The sequence below is a fragment of the Rana temporaria genome, chromosome 2 (genome assembly GCF_905171775.1).
Source record: "Rana temporaria chromosome 2, aRanTem1.1, whole genome shotgun sequence".
In the NCBI taxonomy this organism is placed as follows: domain Eukaryota; kingdom Metazoa; phylum Chordata; class Amphibia; order Anura; family Ranidae; genus Rana; species Rana temporaria.
The window spans coordinates 453459909-453482605 of NC_053490.1; the positions used below are offsets into that span (position 1 = coordinate 453459909).

The 22697-nt window shown below is 40.6% G+C and overlaps 1 protein-coding gene across 2 annotated transcripts in view; it reads right to left on the minus strand.

Moving 5' to 3' along the window:
• Positions 1-6435: 6435 nt before the first annotated feature.
• Positions 6436-22697, minus strand: part of FLOT2 (flotillin 2) — a 72823-nt gene continuing 56561 nt past the window's right edge. For both annotated transcript variants that reach the window (XM_040338533.1, XM_040338532.1), the window contains exons 5-11: positions 20701-20819; positions 18686-18799; positions 18470-18589; positions 18139-18353; positions 15128-15311; positions 11865-12014; positions 6436-8717 (exon numbers count right to left, since the gene is read on the minus strand). In XM_040338533.1, coding sequence (XP_040194467.1) covers positions 8679-8717; positions 11865-12014; positions 15128-15311; positions 18139-18353; positions 18470-18589; positions 18686-18799; positions 20701-20819 — 941 coding nt within the window. In that variant the 3' untranslated portion in view covers positions 6436-8678. The remainder of the gene's footprint in view (positions 8718-11864; positions 12015-15127; positions 15312-18138; positions 18354-18469; positions 18590-18685; positions 18800-20700; positions 20820-22697) is intronic.

The following is a 22697-nucleotide window of genomic DNA, read 5'->3' on the forward strand; positions in this document are numbered from 1 at the left end:
GAGGCCTTTGTATCACAGGGGAACGACTCTCTCCAAGTATGCACTGGTAGCTCCCATATTTCAAAACTTGTTAAGCTGGCCATAAGTAGATTGCATTTTGACAGAGTCAGACAAAATCAAGCTGTGGATGGCCTTGTCGGTACCCACTGACTTGACAAAGGTCTATCTCAAAATTAAAGGAGGTGTGCAGAAAATTGTTGGCTGCAGGTGCAGTCTGAACACGGTAACTGGCAGTGCAGATTCCTCCTTCCATTCCACTTAGTGTGTATGGGGGAATTGACCGATTCTAATTGTGTAGGATTAGCATTACTCACTCATATTCAGCAATTAACTTTTAAAGGTCAGACCACAAGTTATATTCGATTTGAGTCCCTATCTGAAATACAATATGCTGAAATGATTGGGTCGGTTCTGTAAATGTTTTTTGCAGCACATCCCCTATTTAGCAAAGCATCTCCGCAGGAAGATTGCAGACAAGGATTCCAGCTTCAGACTGCTCTCTCCTGTGGTTAAAAAGCTCTGCAATTTATATCCATTAACAGATGTTAAAGTCCAAGTTTAGCAACACAAAAAAAGAAATAGCACAAGGGACATTACTTACAGACAATGGGATGTGCCCCTTGTAACGATGGAACTTCCAGACATGCGACAGGCACCCATCAAGGGTGCCCACCCATTCCACGTACCTACTATAGTACAGCTTCTATGAATGGAGGTGGTGGGAGGAACAGGAGGGCATGGTCGATACCCTTGATGAGTGCCTGTTTTAGGTAAAGAAGATCCAGCAGCACAAGGGACACATTTAGTTGGCTGCAAGTAATGACCCTTGCTCTGTAATCTTCCAGTGCGGTGGGGGGGTTAATAGAGCCAACAGACTTCTGACAGGCACAGATTAGGAGGGGGAACTGAAGTAGAAAAACAGTTAATCTAATTCAGAAACTAGCCAGGGCCAGCCCTACGACTGGGCGAACTAGGGGCACAGCCACAGGATGTCATGGAGAGTCCTGGCGCAATGGTGGCAGGATATGGACAGCAAAGTGTCCTCAGGGTGCGGCCATCTATCTCCACACAGGAGGCCACAGGGATGGTGAACAGCTAGGCCTGAGAGCCCGGGAAAGAGAAGAGCTCCATTGCCTTCTTTACCCCCATTCCATTATCTACAGTGACAGAGGCATGACGCCTCGGAGGACAGGCTGACTGGGGGCCATCCAGGAGACCGCTCAAGTAGTTTTATTGTGGCCATATGGAGCTCTGTGGCTGTGCCGTCAGGCGGTGGTTGTTCGGTCCTCTGACCAGTAGGGTCAGGTGTATGTGGGCCGACAGAATAAGTAAAATCTGTAGTCGGGTCCCCTGTGGCTGTGTGCACTGAACAGGTATGGGGGTAATCTGTTTAGAGGAGATGATTGCCGTTTTATCAGTAGGTCCCATAGAATGTGCATAGGGGCAGGGGTTGCTGTGAAAGCACAGGGCAAACATCTAACTTTCATATCACCATGTTCTAGATAGAGAGTGTGGAAAGTAGTCTGTCTGGTATTTACTTCCACTCACTTTTTATCCTGTGATCTCACCAGAGAATTCCTGTCTTGTGACCCCACTGGAGGGAGACTACCCCCCATTCCCGACCGTCTCCTGTAGTACATCTGCAGTCTCTGACCGTATCCTGTAGTACCGTGTTTCTCCCGAAAATAAGCCTGTGTCTTATATTAATTTTGGCAACAAAAGACAGTAGGGCTTATTTTAGGTGTAGTTCTTACCATGTAATGTGCCGTCTTTTCTCCCCTCTCTTTCCCTGCCTGACAGGAATCCCCAGTGTGAACCAAGTTAAAATGCTTGTAAAATCCTATAATCCACTCTATTACAATAGTATATAACGTGTGTGTTTCTCTAATATAATGGTGCCAATTACCATCGTTAGAGCGCCGCTCTGCACTTCTGTGACCCGCCTGAGCTCTCTTCCCCCCAATTATATTACAGAAACACACACGTTGTACATTGTATACTACTGCAATAGAGTGGGTTATAGGATTTTACAAGCATTTTAAACCAGAGCTTATTTTTCGGGGTAGGGTTTATATTTCAGCCCTCCTGGAAAATAACGCTAGGTCTTATCTTTAGGGTAGGTCTTCTTTTCGGTGAAACACGTTATATCTGCCACGGTGGTGACCTTAGCAGCAATGGTTCATAGTGCACTGTGTCTTGTCAGGGTACCAGGTAGTCCGACTAGGAGCACCTCAAAAAAGGAAGGTCTGGCACTCCCCACAACAGGCCCAGAATGTGAGATAATTGTCATGGCTCCTCACTCAGCACATACAGAGACCAAAGTTTCTGTGATCCCAGTTTGGCACACCACTAGACCCCTTTTGGGCATGACACAAAATCCAGTGTCCAGAGAAACAAGGCTATCAAGTGATATAAAGTGGAGGCATGTCACCCAAGCTACAAGCGGTCATATTTTCTAAAGTTTTTCAAAAATGTTTAATTTTATTTTGGTTTGCAAGTAGCTGGTCTCGCCTAGGGCGCAAAATAGTCTAGCACCGACCCTGGAGCTAGCAGCACAAAAGACACACCCTATTAAAGTAATGTCCCTTGTGCTGATTTTTTTTCATTTGTGACAAAACTTTAAAGGCGTTAACATCTCTGTAAAAGGCAGTGCAAAATATCGAAACATAGCACAGTGACCCCCCCCCTACACCATAAAATAATCTTTCACTGATTTACAGTACAGTGGAATCAAAGTGCAGTGGGTAAAAGCACTTTGTACATTGTAGACGTGGATTTTTTATTTTGGCTGACATTACTTGACAAAGTTATGAACTTGTAGGCAATAAAGAATATGGTCTAAAATATAAAATACATCATACAACTGCTAACAGCTGGGTGTTCCTCGTATAAATCTTTAAAGGAACACCACAAGAAACTAGGACAGAAACTCAAGGGGATAAGGTTTCACTTGAAGGATTTGTCTTGCATACAGGTCCCCCTGGTATTTTGCCAATTTTCAATCAGCAAAACCTTTATACAAGTCCAAAATGTATAGGGGAGTCACAGCTTAAAAACAAAAATTCACATATTTCCAAGCAATAACTTGCTCGAAGCATAAACTATAAAGAACACAAAAATGATATGTATATATTCACATCTGTGACACCAAGTATTAAATACTCTTTCCAAGATGCAACAAAAACAATCGACTTTACTATGAAATAGAAAGATAGCATGAGCTTCTATAGATCATTTGTGAATATAGACAAAAGAAAAAAAAACAATATAAAACAGCAAAGCCATCAATACTCTTTGCCACAAAAACCACGCAAAAAGGATAGCCAACATGTTATTTAAAGTGGAAATTGGGGCATTTTGTTATCATTTACAAAATTACATTATTGCTCTGCAGTCAGCAAAGTTGATATATCAGGCACTAGATCTCAGTCACAATACAGGTAACTAAAACAAAAAAGTATCAGATTCTGCCACCATGGCTTAGGAGTGTGCAATGAAGGCAGAACCCTTCAGTGAAATCAGCACCTCTCCCTCTGCCCACAAATGCCAGTGAAGTACCTCCCTGTGCTATGGCTATTGAGTATATTGCAGAGAAAATCTTACACTGTCAGTGACTTGCATGTTTGCAACATTCTCTCCTTCATTTTTAGTAAACTGGATAACCACATCATGTGTAGTAAAGCAGGATAACCACATCATGTGTAGTAAAGCAGGATAACCACATCATGTGTAGTAAAGCAGGATAACCACATCATGTGTAGTAAAGCAGGATAACCACATCATGTGTAGTAAAGCAGGATAACCACATCATGTGTAGTAAAAGCAGGATAACCACATCATGTGTAGTAAAGCAGGATAACCACATCATGCGTGTCACTCTGGTGCTTGAGCCTTCAGGATAGATACAGTTTGAGAATGTTTCGTGAGCTTGAATGTGGATCATGAAAAGGCTCCAGTGAACGTCAAGTCTGGCTGGCTGTTCCATTTGGGTTCAGAATTTTTTCTTTACGATTCCCCCCCCCCCCCCCCCATATTTCCCTTCTTTTCTCCTTTCCTCCTCCTTATTCCGCCATCTAAATGCTACCCATACCTCTGAATTCTGAAGCTATAGTATGTGGCACAGGTTTTATGGTGTTTTATGGAACGGTCCCCCCCCCCCCCCCACAAGAATGAAGACTTCTTCTAAAACCCATTACACTTGGTTGAAATCCTTCAATAAAATGGCCCATCAATTTACTCCCCGTTTTATTTTAAGTGACTACATTACCAGCAGAGAACGACTGACATCAGTTCTCTGGACTGTTGTACTCTCTATGTCAAGAACAGCTTGAACCATACCAGTCAATGCTGCCTTCCATCAGTTAATCAAGTGATGGAAGATCTCAGCCACTTACATCCACCTAGACCCTTCTCCCAGTGTGGCTGTATTTTAGGACATGCAATTCTTAATAGGAAAACATCAGGTAGTGACACTTGAGAGATAAAAGGTTTTTGCAAGTTAACACAATGCTTTTGCCAGACAGATCGCCTAATAGTTCAGCACACAACGTGAGAGGTAGGCCTCTTGTATTATAGATTTATAAATAGTGTAAAGGGAATTGATAAAGATGGGTTGAGAAGATAAACTTTTAAACAACTGCATTTTATCAATCAATCAAAAAAAAAAAAAACTTTCTATCGTTACAGCACAGCCATGCCAATATGATTTGGAGACAAATAGTAAGGTCAACTCTGCCCTACTCCACTGGTTTAAAGGAGTTGTAAAGGAAAAACATTTTTTGGCTAAAAATTAATGTCTGCAAGGTAGACAGACAGAATAGTGTAATGATTCTGTTAAAAAACGAGTAAATACCTATTAAATTCCTTCATCTATATCACCTCCGGCGTTCTAGTTTTTGTTCTCTCATTCACTTCCTGGTTTGCGGCGCTTGTTCATGTAAGAACTACATTTCCCAGTATGCATTGCGGCACGCCCAGTAATTCATACCTCCTTGAAGTCTAACACGTAGAGAGCGTCCTGCCGCATATATGTAGTTCCCAGGAGGGGGCGAGAACGTAACTGACCACCGCAGTAAAGCCTCCCTTCACGGTGGTGAGTTGCAATCAGACAAGCAGGAAGTGAACAGAGAAGAAATAGAGCAACTTCTGAGCAAAAACAAAACAATGAGCAAGTGAAAAGAGGAATGTCTGCAGGTAAAGGATGCTTATTATGAAAAAAAAAAATTTCCTTTACAACCCCTTTAAATGTCCGTTAGAACAGTGGTTCGCAACCCCAGTCCTCAAGTCCCCCAACAGTCCATGTTTTCCTTTACTTTGCACAGATTCTTTAAAATCATTATCAATGACGTGGTATGGTCTAGGGCAGTGGTTCTCAACCTTCTAGTGCCGTGACCCCTTGATAAAATTTCTCAAATTGTGGGGAACCCCAACAGTAAAATTATTTTCATAGCGTGGGTTGAAAGCACCCAAGGCAAGACCAGTAATTTGTAACCCATGGACATGTAGTGCTCCCTGAGTGCCTTCCACTCGTACAGTATTAAAACCCCTTAGGGTAAATTTTAGGATGTACCACTCTTTCTCTTTGTTCTCCTCTTTCCTTTTCATCTCTCTCTATCCCAATTCCTTGTTTTTTTCCCCCATCCCTCCAACGGTCTTTCTTGCTCTCTTTTTTTCTTTTCTCTCCCTTTTTCTTTGTTCCTTCCTCTTTTCTCCCTTCCTGGGAGAACAGTGCGGGCTTTAGGAACAGCCCAGGATTTGGTGACCCCTGACAAATCATCATTTGACCCCAAAGTGGGTCCCGACTCCCAGGTTGAGAACCACTGGTCTAGGGGAAGTTCCCAAAACATGGCCTGATGGGTGTACCTGAGGACTGAGGTTGAGAACCACTGACTTAGAAGACCCTCTCAGTGGAACTTTGTGATGAAAGTTACTATTCCACCAGCAGCTACTAGTGACTCCAAGTATAAAATATTTGTGTTCAATTCATGTTCATTTCATATTCACAGAGGTTAAACCTAAAAGAAATTCACATTTTAATTAAGAAAATTAAATACCAAAATCATGGATAGGATTCCCTTAAAAAGTAGACCACTTTTTTTTTTTTTTTATCGTTTTCGGCAGCAACATTGAGATGGAGAGTTCATACGGGTGGGTTAACCCAACAACTACAAAGATACAAATCTGTATACAGGAAGACAGATTTAGATCTAAGGCATCATCTGAACATAAAAAAAACAGATCCCTAATACTGTACATATAGCACAACATACAGTATATAATTTATAATCCCAATTTAAGTGTAACATCACCTAAAAAAAAAACGATGTTACACTTCTGAATTGCAGAATTTGCTTTGGTAGAACTGACTGGATACAAATCAACACTAGATATCCTGCTTGAAACTACGTCTATTAGGAAACATAAAAATAACAGAAATTATGTCTTGGGCATTTTAACTTTATTGTGAAAATGGCAGAAAACTTCAGGCACAGCAAACAGTGTGCCTATTACTTAGGATAAGTGCAACTGTCAAATATGCATCATCACCACCAACATATACTGTCCAGATTGTCGGTTAACTTTAAATATGGCTAAAAATTAAATCTATGAGACTTCATGAGGCCCATTTATTAGTGTCTTCAGACTATACTGGCAAGACAAGGAGTACACACATACACACACACACACACACACACACACACACACACATTATATATATTCTATAATATATAAAAAACATAAAATGTAATTTTGTTTACAGATCTACTTAAAATTCATACTATGCTGTATGACATATCCCTAGAAACATTGGATAAGGCTCACAGGTAGGACCAACTGTAAATCCTTATACACGTGATCAAATAAATCCATCTGCTTTCTCTACACATAAACTTTTGTCCAAATCATGCCCCTTGGATCTCCTATGCACTATAGTTGTTCAGCCATTGAGGTGGCATTTTGCAGGTGATATGTAGTAATGCTCGTGTATCTACCTTTATGTGTAATCATAATATTTTTTTTCTGTTATAGACAACTATTATTCCCTTCCATGTGTCCTGATGAAGCAAATTAAGTGAAATGCGTTGACTCATGGAGAACTGACTATACTAGTATTAGGCATACAATATTATGCCCAATAATAATAATAATAATAATAATAATAATAATAATAATGTTTTAGTGGATGTCATACAATATTTTATCAATTTTATGCAAATTTGTAATAAAATTATATATTTTATATATCATTTTGTGTACTCCTTGTCTGGCCATTACAGTCTGATTTTTTTTTCCTTTTTGTGCACTCAACACAGATGATGGCAGTGATGGTCTTGTGTTTTATATGCCAATAGCGCCTTGTGGAAGATTTCCAGCCAATCCATATTGCCCGTTTGTAACCAAACTACTTTCTTTAATGCCTCTAAAAATGAAATTAGGCAGTCCGATTAGTTGCTGCAAAACAGACTATGTGACAATACTTCCTTCTGACACTTAAAAAAAAAAAACAAGCCCGACTACTTGAGCAGAATACAAGACAACTGAGAGGCATAATGTAACAGGGTCAAACAAATACATTTAGAAAAATCAGATGGGAATGAACCCAGATTATTTCACCCCTTGGCATAGAAAGCTGGAGAACCTGAAAAAACGTTTTTAAAATGAAAGGTTTTATAAAAAGTCTGAAAAAAGAATACCAATATTCTTAAAAGGTAAAATGACAGATCATTCAGTATCTTTACTACTTTTAAGGACCAACTAAAAAAAAGTATTGACACCTCTGAAAATTTGGAAATTTCTTTACAGTAAAAAGTTAGTCTATCACATAGTGTCATATATATGTATATATAGCTATATAACCACTGGGTATAATATATTGGGGTACATCTATTTCATAAGTTAAATGCTTTTAAAATAAATTTCTGAGAAATGGACAACCGTACGCAATAAAAAAAAACACACAGTCTATTTAAAGAGGCAATAGTAAGCGGTTGTTCCAATAAGTAAAGGCTTTTGAGGCATGAGTAAGGGTATGAGCACCAGCAGTAAGCAGTGTCATTGTCTGACTAGGCCTGCGCTACATGTGATATTTACACAGCCAAGACCTAACAAAATGGCTGGCAATGAGCACTCCAAGCTACTGAAGCACAATATTTAGTCACCTGCATAGATTCTCAGCAAGATGCAAAGTAACTGTAGCCAAGGCCAGATGTTTTTGATGCGATTATACATGGGTCACTTTGATGAAGAGCAGTCAGCTCTGACACACAAACACATCTAGCGGCAGGCGCCATGGGTCAGTGCCATAAACAACATATCAAAAACGGCTGGAGTCCTTGCATTTAAGAATGAAAAGCAGCATTTTGGCAGCACTGACAGTATACACCAGAGGGTGAAAAGCCTGAAGGCACCGAGGCAGCAACTCCAGCCAAATAAAGAAACCTGCCTTGCAAACATTGCATTATAGAAACAAATCAAGTAACTAGCAAACATAAAATAAAATCAACTGATGAGAACTAAAAACACGAAATGAAATGAGACATTGTATTCTGGTCCTGAAATGTAAGGCACCAGATATTTCAAAATGTAACTGAAATTGTCTTTTCTGTGTAAAACAGAGTCCTGACATGTTTGAAGGCATTTCACTGATGTGAACAAGGGGTGGCATCTTGTCCTCCATCTTATGTCATGATGCCGGTGGCTTTCTGTAGCAGCGGGATCTGTGGAAATAAAAAAAATAAAAATGAAAACCTGAGCTTACAGAAACAGAATGCACACATACAAAATAGATTTTCTCATTAATAATTACATTCAGTATATGGTTATTGATGACCGAAAAACTGGTCAACTGCATTAAAGGGGTTGTAAAGGATTTTTTTTCCTAAATAGCTTCCTTTACCTTAGTGCAGTCCTCCTTCACTTACCTCATCCTTCCATTTTTCTTTTAAATGTCCTTATTTCTTCGGAGAAATCCTCACTTCCTGTTCTTCTGTCTGTAACTCCACAAAGTAATGCAAGGCTTTCTCCCTGGTGTCCCCTCCCCTTGTACTACAGGAGAGTCAGGATGCCCACTAACACACAGCTCTTTTCTCTATCTGCAACATAGAGAGCGTCCGGACTCTCCTGTAGTCCAAGGGAGGTGGCGAGCACGACACTCCACACCAGGGAGAAAGCCTTGCATTACTGTGTGGAGTTACAGACAGAAGAACAGGAAGTGAGGATTTCTCAGAAGAAATAAGAACATGCACTAAGGAAGCCATTTAGGAAAAAAAATAAATTGTACCTTTACAACCCCTTTAAGGCCTTGTTCACGCTTCAGTTCACAGTCAAGTGTTACATTGTAGTATGTTGGTGCAATATTTATGCAAAGAAATCTTGTGAAAAAGGGAGCCGGGCACCGACATCTTGCATGTAATGTGAATGGCGCCTAGAAGGGTGTAAGGCGACTAAAACGTTAAAGTTTGGGGGAAAAAATAAATAATTGTAATACAGTAAAACCTTGGATTGCGAGCATAATTCGTTCTGGAAGCATGCTTGTAATCCAAAGCACTTGTATATCAAAGCAAATTTCCCCATAAGAAATAATGGAAACTTAAATGATTTGTTTCACAACTATTATCTAAGTCCTTCAGTTTATAGTCCATATTAAAAGACTATAGCATTGTGACCAGGGTGTGCAACCATAAAATGTCCATTTACAAATGGCAGCCTCCCCAAGGGGATTAGAAGAAAAATCCAGCAGGAGCTACAGAGTATAAAAGACAAGGGAGGTGCCTCTAAGTGTAGCAATATGGTTACATTTAATGAAGGTACAACATTTAGAAACTCACATGGTTGATGATTAAAGAGGCACATCTAAGTATGCAGGCATCCGGGGTAAAGCTGTCCACATAGACTGTCCTCAACGCTGGCTCTCACCAATATCAGTCTACAATCATGACGGAGAAGACTACCCGGCAGTAGAGCGATCTGAAAGTGAGGCTTGAACCGCTTGTGAAAGAGATAACATCAATGGCGGTGAGAGGAATGGTCTATGTGGACAGCTTTACCTCGGATGCCTGCATACTTAGATGTGCCTGTTTTAATCAACCATCATTGAATGTAACCATATGTAACGGAACCATGTATTCTGCCTGGACATCTATAATCATCATGCAGTGAGGCATACAAAGGGTTAATTGTAGAGTGACTCTTTCACTGCTAAATTTTAATGTCCCCTTCTTCAGCTAATTGACTCTTTTGTGTATTGTACTACAAGTTAGCAGTCTCCTGTCAGGTGTATGCTGATGGGATTATCTGTGAGTGTGTATTGTTCTAAAGGTTAATTGAATTCTATTGATAAAGGAATGTGTCTGGTCAGGTCATGTTAAACATGGCTCGGAGCCAAAATGTCTGGATACTGATTAGCTCAAGGGGATGTCATTATTTCAAAGTATCTGTATTGAAGCCCCCCTGTGTGAGGAGGGGGCGGAGATTTTCATTGTTCCTGTAACAGCTTGCAACTAGATAAAAACCAGGTGAATGTACCATTAAAACAGTCTACTTGACCCTTCAAAACGTAGCCCCGTCTCGTTCTTGAAAGGGCATTCTATGGGACTATTATTCTTCTCCTTTTACAGCTGAACCTGACTCTCTCCCTCTGGATCTCGTGGATGGGGTTATACCAGCTGTACTTGCATATCGCAACTTGCCAGGGAAAAGGACGTCTCCAACGGCTGATACCCCCTCACTACTTGGGTAGCCGTTACACCATATAACTACACTTAGAGGTGCCTCACTTCTATTTTATACTCAGTTGTGACATGACGCTGCTCTTATATCAAGACATCGCTTGTATATCAAGTAAAAATGTATATATAACAAAAAAAAATAGCTTGTCTTGCAAAACGCTCTCAAACCAAGGTTTTAGTAAAGCAAAATGACATTGATTTAAAGTATTACTAAACCCAGGACCCTGCATTCACTGTATCTGGTCTCCCACAGTACACAGAACATGGAAATACAATTAATTTTAATAAATATAAACGGCTTAATACCTTTTCTTTCAGCAGTATATAGCACACAACTTCTATCAGTGTCTGGTTAAAGCTTGAAGGATTTGTTTTCATTCCACTCTGACTGTCCTATGAGGTCGCAGGACCCAACTCTCTGTCTGGACAGGGCCGATAACATACACTCTCCCCAGAAAAAAAAATACTCTCTAGCAATACACACCAAACTGAGCATGTGCAGAGTGACTATCAGGAGATGGACTGAGGACTTTGGAAGGATTAAACCCTTAGATCCCTTTCAAAATGAGGCACTTTGCAGGCGCTACAATGCTAAAAATAGCGCATGCAAAGCGCCCTGAAAGAGCCGCTCCTTTGACTCCAGTGTGAAAGCCTGAGGGCTTTCACACTGGAGTGGTGCTCTGGCAGGGCGTTAAAAAATGTCCTGCATGCAGCATCTTTGGTGCGGTGAAGCAGTGTGCGCTCATCCACTGCTCCTGCCCATTGAAATCAATGGGCACCACGGCCATACCGCCGTCAAAGCGCCACTGCAGTGGCGCTTTGCAAGTAGTTTAAACCCTTTTTCAGCCGCTAGCAGAAGTTAAAAGCACCCCGCTAGCGGCTGAATACCCCCACAAACATGACGTTAAAGCGTTGTTAAAATAGCGGCGCTTTACCGCCAACCGCACCCCAATGTGAAAGGGGCCTTAGGCTCCACAGGGAGTATAACAAGCATGCTTTACTGCATATACACAGACTGATTTTACGGTTGTGGGTTCAGTAAAACTTTAAAACATACTTTGTGTCATTGTGATCTTAAAAAGTAAGCAGTGATGACAGGGTCTCCAAGCACAGAACATTCTTTTCTCACACACAAACCTTAGTCAGATCCACTCCAGTGAGTGCTTGAACAGAAGCAGGGACTTCAGCGAGCAGGCGGTTCAGTTCGCCAGTTATTTTACTGTTTTCACCGCTAAGAATGAGAATCTCATCCACCTTGGCCAGGGGAGCGGAAATTTTGGCAGCGATCTGGAGATACAAACAAGAAAGTTTAAAGACGAAACCTTTTAGGGATTAGTATACCTTCTTATAAAACATAACTATTGATACCCAGCCGTGTACCTGGCTGATTCAATGTCAGCAGTCCCAACATCAAGATTTCAACCAATTAAAACCTCAGAAATGTTTGGAATGGCTGGAAGCATCTAAAAAGGGAAAAGGTGTGCAAAGTGGCTGCACTATACTAAAGAGGCCATCCCTGTCATCCAATCAGATATGCACAAAACAACAAGCATAACTAAGGAGATCCAAGAAATACCTTTGATGCAATTCCATCTGTAGCTTTTGGTGAATTGTTACAGAAATTTTGAACAGCTTTAACCATTTCACTGCCAGAGCAGTGTTTGCACACTTTAAAAAATATATTTGTAGGCCTGAAGCTTGCTTAAAACCCCCAAAACACTTTCTGAAAGTAGGGTCCCTGGAGAATAAAACAGTGACAATTTTTTACGTCACGTGATATAAGCACAAAGGTTTTTCTAAAATGTATTACAATTTTAAGCTACACAATATATTACCCTATGGCAAGATATAAAAGATGAGGCTGTGACTAGAAAACAGATACCCAACATGACGCCCCTAAAATTAGATATGCCCGTAAAACAGCGACAATATTCCGTAGCTTAAATTTTAAAAGTCCCTACAGGTCATCAGTTTACAGCGGCCCATCAATAATGGGCCTAGAATTCATACTCAAATAATAAAAAAATAAAAAAATAATTATGTTGCAACCTGCAAGTATTTGATTAAGAAATTGTACAAGTTCCTGGGGAATTTTCAATTTTATTATGCTCAACAACTTGACCCCCCTTCGGGACCAGGGTGTTTTTATGCGATACGAAACTGCGTTACTTGAACTGATAATTGTGCGTTCATACGACACTGTACCCAAATAAAATTGATGTGGCATTTGATCACCACTGGATTTATTTTTTGCACAAAAAAAAAAAAAAAAAAAAAAAACACGGACAATTTTGAAAACAATACAAGCATTTTTTAGTATAAAAAACGCAATAAAAAAAAAATATAAGTATAGAATATATATATCTATATCTATCAATCACACACACACACACACACAATAATAATATTAATAATAATTATTCTGCTACATGTTTTTTGATAAAAAAATCCCAATAAGCGTACATTGATTGGTTTACGGGAATGCTGTAGTGTTAAGGCTTTCACACGTCCGTTCCGTTCGTCCGTTTTTTGGACGTCCGTTAACGGACCGCAATGCTTCCCTATTGGTTAACGTCCGTTAGCAGGTGAGCATCCGCCAACGTCCGTTAGCATCCGTCTGCGTTAAGCTCCGTTTTTTTGGACGGAAGAAAACCCTATTTTTCTTCCGTCAAAAAAACGGAACGGACGAAAAACGGACGTTAGCGGATGATCCGTTTACATTCCGATCCGCTAACATCCGTTTTTCATCAAAATATGTAAAAAGCCTAAAAAAAAAAAAAATAAAAAAAATAAAAAAAAAAAAAAAAAAAAAAGATGGAAAAACTGATGGAAAACGGACGAAAAAACAGATCAACTGATGAAAAAAAAAACTGATCTAAAAAAACTGAGCTGACGTGTGAAAGAGTCCTTAATTAAAACAATTATATTGGTAATGGCGGGACTGCAATATTGCAGCAGACAATCAGACACAAACTATGTGAGAACCAATACAGTGATCAGTGCTAAAAAAATAAAAATATATGCATGGCAACTGTACCAATGACACAGTGTTTTTGTATACTGTGTTGGGCGCTTTAAGGAACCATTCACACTTGTATGGCTCCAAAGTTGCGCCGACTTTGGTGGGCAACTTTGGATGGGTGCAACTTGGATATGACTTTGGCTTTAACCGGGGATAATGGACAACTGTTACACACAAGTTGCATTGTATAACATTCAGGTACCACTTTCATGCAACTCCCTTCTCCTCGAGCAGAACGATGCTGCCATCTCAGCGCCTCGCTAAAACTGCCATCAGTCAAGGCAGCTGGTGGATCCGGACTTCTGAAGTCAGGATGACCCGGTGCCTCGACTGATTGCAGTGACATCAGCAGAGAGCGGACTTCAGACTGCTCTCCGCTGAAAATGGGTCACAGGAATGCAAAACTAATTGCACGCCTGTGACCATAGGAGAAGCCCAGCCTAAAAATCTCAGGCTGGACTTCTCCTATAATAAAAATCCTTTGGTGGTAAGGGATAAGTTCTGTCGGATGAGGATTTGGAAGAACTTTGCTCTCATTTAAATTCCTCACCGGCTTCTAACAAACTCATTCATCTCCATTTGCTACCCCAGTCTTACGATTACATGCCATGCATTGTATAGCAACTTATGCATGCACTAGATGTACCCACCAATAGGCAGACTTTGCTCATGTAATGTGGTCATGTCCTGTTATAGACAGATACTGGCAGCAGGTGATAGAATGCTAGACAATGTTGCTTTCTGTCCCTGTGCCATGTAACCCACGGATTTGCCTACTGGGTAGATTATGAAGAGCAATGACCAAAGTACACCAGAATTTTACTAAAAGGAAACACTATTTCTAGCCCGTAAGGAATCAGTCTGTTCCGCCATCTGTCCATCAATGGATAAAGATGGTGAATAAAAATACTTCCTTATGAAAAAAACGTATTTTTGAGTATAGGGGTTGTGCAAATATAGTAAGGCGTGGGATGTATGGTGCTCCTCTACTCTCACCATTACTACAATATTAATTATTACATAAATCCCTTATATATCTGTATTAGAATGTACAAAGTTTTGTATATTATATGGAGATATGGAGTACCTGGCCTAGAGCGACCTGCTCAGAAAGTACTGCGTCATTGTTTTCCTCCCCAAAACGGTTCAGTTTAAACAATTCATATGTAAACTATTCTTGATATATGTGTACCGAATTTTGTATTCTTTAACATTCATATTAAGTGCAATGGTTCTCCGTCATACCAAATGGTTTCTATATACCTTGTCAATAAATAATAAAAAAAAAAGTCCCCCGCCCCCCCTTCAAATCCCGCACTTGTCTTGTTAACAGACATGATGGAAAAGCATTAAAACATATGTTGTAATGGTCCATTACCTCAGGCAGGCACTCCAAAACCAGGGCCATTTTAGCAGCCTCTCCATAACTCTGATAAGCTCCAGCTTTCAGCTTCATCCTCTCAGCTTCTGCTTTACCAATACCTTCAATAACCGATGCATCAGCTTCTCCCACTTTTCGGATTTTCTCAGCTTCGGCCTGAGCTATAAGCACTTGTTTAACCCTATGCAGAAAGGTCATAAATATTCATAAAAAAAAAAAAAAATAAAGTATATAGGACACATCTCTTGTCTACATAAAGTACCATCTAGTTTAAAACCCCAAATTCAAATGTGCATGTCCTAGAACAATCTAGTGTATGTCTGGGGGGAACCCCCCCTAAAACACAAAAAACAAACATTCAGTAAAATTTTGCATTAAATTTACATTTCTGTGTCTTAGGTCAGGGGTCTCAAAACTATTGCCCTTGAGTTGTTCAGGAAATACAATTCCCATCATGCCTAGTCATGTCTGTGAATGTCAGTTTTACAATGCCTCATGTGACGTGCAGTTCCGTAACAGCTGGAGGGCCGTAGTTTGAAGATCCCTGTCTTAGGTCTTTAAAAATGCCACGAGTACAGAAATGCCCATTGATCTGCCAGAAATCCAGTGAGCTTCTAACTTCCTTGTTTGCTTTTCAAAGGGGTCAATCTATCAATGTTTTCACATAAGGTTCAATTGGGAATATATATGAATCGTATGTGAAACGTGAATCTTGGGTGAAAACATTGAAAAAGAAACCCCAAATAGCCAAAGCATGTTTTGCTATTGTTTGGGACAGAATAGGGAATGTTTTTGTGGTGTGTATGCAGTCGAGATTTCCTAATAACACTTTCCCACAGACGCACAGTAAATCTCTATATGGAAGAGAAATTGCCTTCTAAAAACAATTGGAACAGATGTCACCATTAAAAGATTTCTCCTCACTACCTGTTCTGGTGACCACTATAAAATTCTGCATTTCCAAATAGTCACCAAGGCAGAGGTCGAATCTCCTCTAAAAATGGCGATCAGAGCCTGACAAAGGTTTTAAACACTCATCATCCTATGGTAGTTATACAGACAATTTACAGGATATCTCAACCCAAGAAAAATAAAATATATTGCAGTTTCCTAGTCCTTAGATGTGGTGACTGCATTTGTTTTTTTCCCCGCATCTTCGGCGGCGCTCTCCCCCCAGCCTCCAGCAGTTGGAGCCATCCACCGGAACACCTCTTGCTGTACCAGACTGCCACGATCCCTGGCTATCAGACACTGAAAAGCCACTTCACCAGTCCAGGGATTTGAAATCCCAGCGGATTTCTCTCCTCTCCATGCAGAGCTGACACTATGGGGCTGGATGGCTTCCGATGGTCAGCATTATTGATGTAATGGTGCTGACCAATTAGAATCCCTGTAGTCTGTACTGTAAGCAATGTATGGAGAGGAAGTCGCAGGGATTTCAAACCGCTGGACAGGTGAAGCGGTTTTTGGCTTCTGACAGTGGAAGATCATGGCAATCTGGTTCAGTGGGACCAGGGGTGGATGGGGAGAGGGTCCAGTGGATGTCTAGAACTGCTGGGGGGCTAGGGGGAGAGAGCTGCTGGTATTAAAGCCATGGAAGAGGCCAGAGAAGCCCAAGCTGCAGATGTCCGCAGTCTGATCGGGAGCCAGAGATGGTGGAACCCATAATGCAGAACGGTTTTCCGCACCACTGTGTGAACTCAGGCTCAAAATCACTATAAGAAGTGTTGCAAGGAAATAATATCAGAGTTTTGAACATAGTCTGTTTTTTTACAGTCCCAACGGTCAGATAAGCCCCCTGCAGGAATGCAAGCTGGTACACCCGACTCCTTGGTAGACAATAGAGAGGTGCGACCGTCAACATAGGTGCAATGATGAAAGGATTAGCAATCTGTTGGAGATTATATGGACAATATCGCCCCCCAGAGGCTAGGTATGGCACAACAATCACGAACAAGGATGTGAGTCATGGAAGTGCAACAATTGGTCGAACATCAGATGGGAGGGCAAATGGGAGGTAGTGTGAATGAGTAATGAGTGAGGTTTTGTAAAAAGGAGTTTGAAAGACAGAGCTTAGTCTATTCTCTTCGAGGCAAGCCTACCATGAGGTTGTCTCTACGTCATCCTGGGACTCTGCTTCTGACGGCCATATTGGGCCTAGCCATGTGGCCGAGGCCTTCTCGATTTAACCAGTGAGGGTCACAGATAGGAGTGTCAAGTATCTTATTATTATTATTGTCGATATAGACTGTATCTGATATCTGTTGTTAGAATGATTCCTACTTTGAAGAAAATAAATGTAACTGGTTTTATTCAAATGCGTCTGCCGTAAGCCTAATATACAGTCTGGTCTTATATACTAGCAAACAAGGGACTCATGCACTTTAATACAGATGCAATAGTTATATATATATATATATATATATTTATTATAGGTTACAATATAGGGGATATATTTTAATATAGATATTATTGCATGATTGATATTTCAATAAGCCTGGGTTCACACGGGAGCAGTGCAGAAAACCACTGCGATTTGAACAGGAATCACACCGCATTCCTGTTTAAATTACATGCAATTTGCACCCATACATTTTGGCTGGACGCAAATCGCACAGTATTGGTTTGGGTATGGGGAGCACTTTCATGAGTACTCATAAAAATACTTGGTATCGGCACCAATATCGGTATCAGTGCATCCCCAATACAAAAGGATTAACAGGTGGAAAAAAAATAAAAATACAAATACAGCCCCCCCCCCCCCATCTCAGGGCCAGTAAGCTGCAATATGTTACATTTTTGTATGTAGATCAGCTTTAAAAACATATCAATGATTGTTTTTACACAGAGGGTGATATTGTTACAGCCAAGCCTTATCCTTAGTTTCAGTCAAGGAATGATGTAATGTTGCATTATGTACAAACTCCTGCACACATCTGAAGGAGAAGCTAAATTTGGTACTATGAGAAACACAGCCTAAAATATTAAAAATAAAAAGGGGTATGTACTTTTCTCCTTCAGCAATCTGTTGCATCCTATATGCCTCAGCTTCTGCTGGTCTTCTGACCATGGCGATCAGCTCCTTGTCCGTACGTATGATTTCCTTCTCCTCAATATCAATCTGCTTTTTACGCTGCACCACTTCAATCTCAATCTCTTCCTGGCGAATCTTCTGCTGTTCTTTGGCTGCCTGCAACTCGTAAGCCAGCTGGGCCTCTGCTTTCTATACAAGAAAAAAGAGAAAAATGAAGTGAGTGCAAGAGGCCGAAAATAGCTACTATGAAAGAAAAAGATCTCAAACCTAAATATTGTAGTTAGCAGGATAGTTTCCCCCCTTACCTTGGTATTCACTTCCTGGCTGAATGCTGCTTTCTGAAGTTCAAATTCTCTTTTGGAATCTGCTATTTTGGTATCAGCCAGGTACTTGACATCCAGCATTTCCTTTTTACATATGGCTTCCTATAGGAGAAATAAATCAGTATCTCTTATCCAACGCACAATCACTACCTATATTATGTGTGGTATATGATGGCGTTCCATCATGGTATTACTCACTCTAATGCCCGCATCCCTTTCCGCTTCAGCAACACCAATATCAGCATCTCTCCGCACAACAGCAGTCTGGGTCTTGCCCAGGGAGCTCAGGTACTCAACCTTGTCATACACATCCTGCAAGGATAAAAAAAAAAACACTGCCTTATAGTAGATCATTTATATTATGAAAGAAGTCCTGTGTAAAATACATACTTTAATATAATGCTTCACATCTGGCTACTGCACAGCAGGATGAAACCAGTCTGCAGTGACAGCCAGTACCCTCTGGTTATTTAGATTCCTGGGTGCAGAAAAGTGCCACAGAAGGTCATTTCATTAAAGCAGGTGGACAACAAAGGTTTCATTTTTCTGCAATCCATCATGTGTCAACGGTACACATAGCTATGAGAAATACGTAACAAAACACAAGTTACATAGTTGTAAAGGTTAAATAAAGACACCAGTCCATCCAGTTTAACATGAGTGTGCATGTGGGCGCGCATGTTTGCGTTAATACCATTTTCCATATACCTGTACATTACATCCGCTAAGAAACTCTGCTAGAAGTTTTTTTCAAAAAAATAAAAATAATAATACAATCCCCACGACGCCAACAACTGGAAGGTAGTTTCACATTCTTACTGCTCCAACAGTGAAGAACACCTTACACAGTTTAAGATTGAACCACTTCTCGTACAACTTTATTGTGTGGCCAAGTGTCTTCTCTAGAGACCTTAGGTTAAATAGTTTCCACCCAATGCTAGACCAAAGATTTGTATATTGCAATCATATCCCCTCATAAGCTTGTCTTTTCCATGGAAAATGCTTAAAGGGGTTGTAAAGGTACAATTTTTTTCCCTAAATAGCTTCCTTTACCTTAGTGCAGTCCTCCTTCACTTTGGTTGTGAGTGGTTGTACCGACGCAAATAAATATTACGTGTTAATATAAATTAAATTATTTGGTCTGCTGCAGTTGTGGTGTACTCCACCAGGTGGTGCGGTTGTGCAAAGTTTTAAAGTGTATTCGTACAGTTTGTACTCCTGCGCTGACCTTAAAATATAAATGAATATGTATATATCCGTGACATTCATACACCAGCTCTTGTGAATCGTTATCTCTAAATCTGTGATGCATTCACATATATGGAAACAAAATTTAAAAATTATATAAAACACAAAATAAAAGTCCTCCTTCACTTACCTCATCCTTAAATTTTGCTTTTAAATGTCCTTATTTCTTCTGAGAAATTCTCACATCCTGTTCTTTGGTCTGTAACTACACACAGTAATGTGACACTTTCTCCCTGGTGTGGAGAAAGCCTCTTGAGGGGGGTGAGCAGGAGTGTCAGGACGCCCAATAACACACAGCTCCTTTATCTGCAAAGTAGAGAGTGTCCTGACACTCCTGCTCGCCCCCTCAAGAGGCTTTCTCTACACCTTGCATTACAGTGTGGAGTTACAGACAGAAAAGCAGGAAGGGAGGATTTCACAGAAGAAATAAGGACATTTAAAAGCAAAATCGAAGGATGAGGTAAGTGAAGGAGGACTGCACTAAGGTAAAGAAAGTTATTTAGGGAAACTTTTTTTTTTTTTTTTTTAACCTTTACAACCCCTTTAATGCTTGTAGTAGTTCCTCTTATCAAAAAAAAAGTCCTCCGGTCCACTTATTAGTTTTTTTGCCATTCTCTGGACTATCTACTTTAAGCACATCATCCTTCCTGAGCATTGGTGCCCAAACTGGACGGCGTAATCAAGATGTTGCCAAACCAGAATTTTGCAAAGTGATAGAATAGTTTTTTTTTTTAATGCACGAGAATATTCTGCTAGTCTGTCATCTATTAGGACACCCAAGTCCTTTTCCATCCTCAATTTCTCATTAAAACATAAAGAGAAGAAGAAGAAGAAAAAAAAAAGAAGGGCTGGTCCAGCTGTACTACATTATTTTAGATGCCCACTGTTCTTTAAAAAATAATAAAAAAAATAAAAATAAAGTGCAAATTTATTCAGCATAACTTTATATATGTGGAGGTTCTCACCTTGATGGTGAAGCTCAAGATCTCAATACCCATACGGCCAACATCAGGAGCCGCCACCTCACGTACCAGCTTGGCAAACTGATCTCTGTCCTGATAGATCTGCTCCACTGTTAGGGTACCTGAAAAATACATAATGCATTCATTTAATGTTGTAGTCCTAACCCTGAACGATTACTTCTTAGTGTAGCCAGTTATTAGTACCAGGAAGACATGAACCCAAGGCATTTATTACAATTTGCCCTGTACATTTTGGTCAAAGGGGAAATACTCTGGCCAGATTTGCAGACATACATGGGTACATTTATGAAAAAAAAAAAAAAGGTTTATGAAAATGTATGGCTAGGAGCAGAATTCTCCCTGCTAGGATCCAAACCTACTCCGAAACGCGTTACTGCCCCCTTCTCCCCATTGACACCATCAGCCTTGTGTGTCCCGCAGCGAACCCAGAATACAGGCTTCCCTGCTGCCTCCTTTCACCAACACGTATGAGAATGCTTTACAGCTGCTGGACGGCTCTACACTGCTCTCTACCACCATGCTGAGGATGGACACATGCCACAGATGAGTACTCCTGATGTTATGTCTAAACACTCAATCTTTTAAGTGCTTTTAACGCTTTGTGCACTTTATTCAATTTTGCATATTGCACTTAGAGGCGTCTTTCTTTTCCTTTTTTATAACTTCAGAGAAGCAAATGAGCAGACAGCGGTTAATTACACCTTTTGAGAGTTAAAGGAGTTGTAACGGTAAAAACGTTTTCCCCTAAATAGCTTCCTTTACCGTAGTGCAGTCCTCCTTCACTTGCCTCATCCTTCCATTTTGCTTTTAAATGTCCTTATTTCTTCTGAGAAATCCTCACTTCCTGTTCTGTCTAACTACACACAGCAATGCGAGGCTTTCTCCCTGGTGTGGAGTGTCATGCTCGCCCCCTCCCTTGGACTACAGGAGAGTCAGGACACCATTTACGTTGCAGATAGAGAAAGGAGCTGTATGTTAGTGGGCGTCCTGACTCTCCTGCTCGCCCCCTCCCCCCTCAAGGGAGGGGGCGAGCACGACACTCCACACCAGGGAGAAAGCCTTGCATTACTGTGTGGAGTTACAGACAAAAGAACAGGAAGTGAGGATTTCTCAGAAGAAATAAGGACATTTAAAAGAAAAATCGAAGGATGAGGTAAGTGAAGGAGGACTGCACCAAGGTAAAGGAAGCTATTTTGGGGAACATTTGTTTTACCTTTACAACCCCTTTAAAAGTGACTTTTTTTTTTTTTTTAATGAAAGGCTTATTAAAAAAAAGTGGATGCAAACTAGATTTATGAAATTTGAGCTGTGTACAGATCAGTGTTTTCTTATGTTTCTTCAAAGCCCTAAGTGATGTGGCTTTCTCCTGCTCTGTTCGTCTGTTATCGGCATAACTTCTGACAAGTCCTCTGTTAATTGTGTGGAAACCAGGCTGAATTTTGTGTTGGGGTGGGTGCTATAAATAGATTAGCAGAGAGATGGTCAATTCACAGCACAGCTCTTCAAGTCTCTGCCAATGTGGAACGGGAGTGTGTGTCTTTCCTCCAATCAGCTGTCTTCACATTGTATGGCAAGAATCCACGCCCACAGGTGAATCAAGAAGAGAAAATTATAACATGATGTGCACTTTCTAAACAGTATAAAAAGCCGACAACAGCAGATATACATGTAAAACGTATGTAGGAGCATTTGTTTCATCTCTGTGTATCATCTGAGGCTGTTCACTTCACATCCACTTTAATGTGACTTGAATGCCTCTTGTCGTTCTTGTTAAAAATATCTTCTCTCTTTTAGCTCCACTAACTGCCCCAGCCGCGCTGGCCGACTTCAAAATATGCAGGTGCGTCCTCTCCCACTGGGACTTTTGAAGTCTCAGTTCATGGCCCCTCCCTTTAGAAACCAAACTTTACATGCAACCATTCCAAGGACACAGAGCCAAAGCCAAAGCCAAATTGACTCGGGAGCTACTGCGAATCATC